Here is a 2,690-nt window from a genome sequence, read left to right as displayed (position 1 = left end):
TGCTGATTGACGGGCCAGACACGGAGGGAGGTCTTGTTGGGTCGTCCCAGCTTCTTGCTCTCCCCAAGGAGGCCCTTCTCCTCTCGCTCTTGAGCCACACAAAATTATTTGTTGATGGCAGCGCGAACCACACGATAACGGTTTTCAAGGAGCTTACCATGTTATGAAACAAACGCAAGGCGGACATGGCATATCGCTCTCGGGCCCACAGACATCCCGCACACCCGCCGCCCCCCGCGGGCGCGCGCCCCACCCCGGCCGGGAGAAAGGGGAGTGACAGCTTGGGATGGCAACAGAACGAGTATCTTGCACTCCATGACCATGTGCAAGAACGCAGAGAGAAATGAAAGCCGTCCGGCTCACAAGTCCGGCTCACGCGCCCCAATCTCCCCCCCTCTCCCGCACTGAACACGTTCGCCCCATCGCTCCCAACCCATCCACCTCGCCTCGGGCCGCGCCGCGCGATCTCGGGCGATCTCGCGCTATCTCGGGCGATCTCGGGCGATCTCGCGCTATCTCGGGCGATCTCGGGCGATCTCGCGCTATCTCGGGCGATCTCGGAGCGTCGCTCGCGCGGCGGCACACCTGCTCAAAAAAGGAAGGGCCCGGTTGGAGCCACGGGGCTCACGTGCTCGCTCGGCGTTGGCTGTGCCACTTTTGTCAACCTTCTGTCTCGAAACGGCGTCTTCAAGCTGTCCTCTTCGCTGAGCGCACAGCCGTGACATACGGTCGCTCAGCCCGGTGCCATACGGTCTGCTTGCGAGCGTGTTCTGCTCCTGGCAGCCCAATGGCCGGTTCTTCCACGGAGATCTTGGAGAGCAACTCGTCTCCGGACCCCGCGATCTTCGGCGATGCCCTGCTGCGCGACATGGCCAAGCTCTGGATCCGGACGCTCGACGGGAGGAGCGGCCAGCGCCGCCGGCCCTCGCCAGCACTGCTAGCCGCCGCCCGCCAGTGGCAGACGTCTCAGGAGCAGCAGCGGCGGCGGCGGCAGCAGCAGCAGCAGCAGCAGTGCCGGCCGGCGCCGGACCCGGCCGCTCCGCCGCCTGCGCATGCCGAGAACCCACGCTGCTGGCACAAGTGCTCGCTCGGCGGGGAGATCCGAGTGCTCGCTCTCTCTACCGAGGCGGGCTTCGCCGAGGTGCACGCGGCGGCCTGCGCCAAGTTTGGCGTCAGCGAGGACTGGCGACTGCTCTGCCGCGACGCCGCCGACGCCGCCGACGAGCGCGGGGCTGACCCTCCGCTCATCACGCTCCTCCTGAGTGACGACGACCTTGCCTATGCAAGGCACCGGCAGCCGTCCCTCTTCTTCGAGCTGGCGCCGCCGCGCGATTCGCTCTGCTCGCTGGTCGACGTGAGCCGCATGAGCCGCGCTAGCTCGAGCGCGCTCGACACCAGCTCCCTCGGCCTGTCCACACTCGACGAGGACGCGCGCACGCCCTCCGCCTCTGGCGCGCCATCCGCGCTCAGCCCGACGCCGCTCCTGGGCGCGGCCGACCTCGAGAATGACGAATCTCTCGTCACGGCCTTCTCCGCGCTGCTCCAGCGCGCGCTCTCGCAGGCCGTGGAGACGATGCCGCCACCGGCCGTGCCCCCACCCGCGCCGCCGCCGCCGCCGCTGGCACCGCCGCCGCTGCCGCCGCCGCCGCCACCGCCGCCACCGCCGCCGCCCGCTATCGAGGCTCCCATTGCCGCCGCTGTCGCCTTGCCAAGGCCCCAGTCGCCCCCTGCCCCGCCGCCACCGCCGCGGCCTCTTGCTGCGCGTGATGCCCCGGCGCGAAGGTCGACCGGGCCTCTGTATATCGGTGCGGCAGCGCCAGAGGCGCCGACGCGCAAGGTCCGGCAGCCCAAGGTGGTTCAGGGTGGGATCGAGGCTGCCTTTCGCAAACGGCAGAACCTGCGGCTGCGTGACGCGCGCGATCGCGTGATCGAGCTTTTGCGGTGCGGCGCCGACCGCGCAGGGCTGTCAGTGGCCGGGCGAGATCGGACGCGGCGGTGCGAATAGGCGAGCCAACCTGGAGCCGCTTGGCAGCTCGGACGCGCTCGTAGCCCTCTTTCGCGACGTATCCGGCGAGCTCGCGGCGCTTGGCCTCGCGCTGGGCGCTTCCGAGGCGTGGGCAGACCGGCTCTACATCGAGGACCGGCGGGGCGCGTTGCCCGCTCGAGCGTCATCTACCGCACCTCGTCATTCTACCGCTATTCACACCTCTCCCCTGCCTCCAGGGGCGCTGCTCTTCTCGGAGGAGGAGCTTGATGAGGCGGAGGCGGCACAGTCACGGCTCGAGGCAATGTACAACGTCGACGCGTGGTCATCGCAGCTCAAAGGTGCCTCCCCCCCATCCCTTTCTTGCCAACCTCCCCACCTTGATGAGAGCAGCGCACTCTCACCGGGAGGCGTCCTGAAATGGACTACTCGCGGTGCGCAGGGCGTCTCTCGTCGGCCGAGCTGTTGCTACAAGAGACTGCGCCGGACTCGCCGCGCGAAGGCAGGTCGACTCCACGAGGCAGCCGCGGCGGCTCCGGCGCCGCTCGTGGCGGAGGGACCATGACGAGTGAGGAGCGAGTCAAGCGCGCCCTCAAGCGTCTCGAAGAGGATGTGCCGTACCACGTCGCCCTCTTTGCCGAGCCCGTCTCCCTTCGCACGTTGGACGGCATCGACGCGATGGGGCAGCCCGCCCCAAATAATAAAT

The 2,690-nt window shown here is 68.4% G+C and overlaps 1 protein-coding gene across 1 annotated transcript in view; it reads left to right on the top strand.

Annotated features, from left to right (window-relative positions):
- Nucleotides 1-787: 787 nt before the first annotated feature.
- EMIHUDRAFT_233046 (hypothetical protein) overlaps nucleotides 788-2,690 on the top strand; it is a gene marked incomplete at both ends in the record, with an annotated part of 2,759 nt that continues 856 nt past the window's right edge. The window contains 6 exons of the mRNA XM_005782726.1: nucleotides 788-963; nucleotides 1,177-1,564; nucleotides 1,838-1,941; nucleotides 2,006-2,184; nucleotides 2,224-2,325; nucleotides 2,541-2,643. Coding sequence (XP_005782783.1) covers nucleotides 788-963; nucleotides 1,177-1,564; nucleotides 1,838-1,941; nucleotides 2,006-2,184; nucleotides 2,224-2,325; nucleotides 2,541-2,643 — 1,052 coding nt within the window. The remainder of the gene's footprint in view (nucleotides 964-1,176; nucleotides 1,565-1,837; nucleotides 1,942-2,005; nucleotides 2,185-2,223; nucleotides 2,326-2,540; nucleotides 2,644-2,690) is intronic.

This window comes from Emiliania huxleyi (assembly GCF_000372725.1).
Source record: "Emiliania huxleyi CCMP1516 chromosome Unknown EMIHUscaffold_187, whole genome shotgun sequence".
Classification (NCBI taxonomy): Eukaryota; Haptophyta; order Isochrysidales; family Noelaerhabdaceae; genus Emiliania; species Emiliania huxleyi.
Note: the sequence above shows the minus strand (reverse complement) of the source record. Positions and strands in the feature narration are given on the sequence as shown.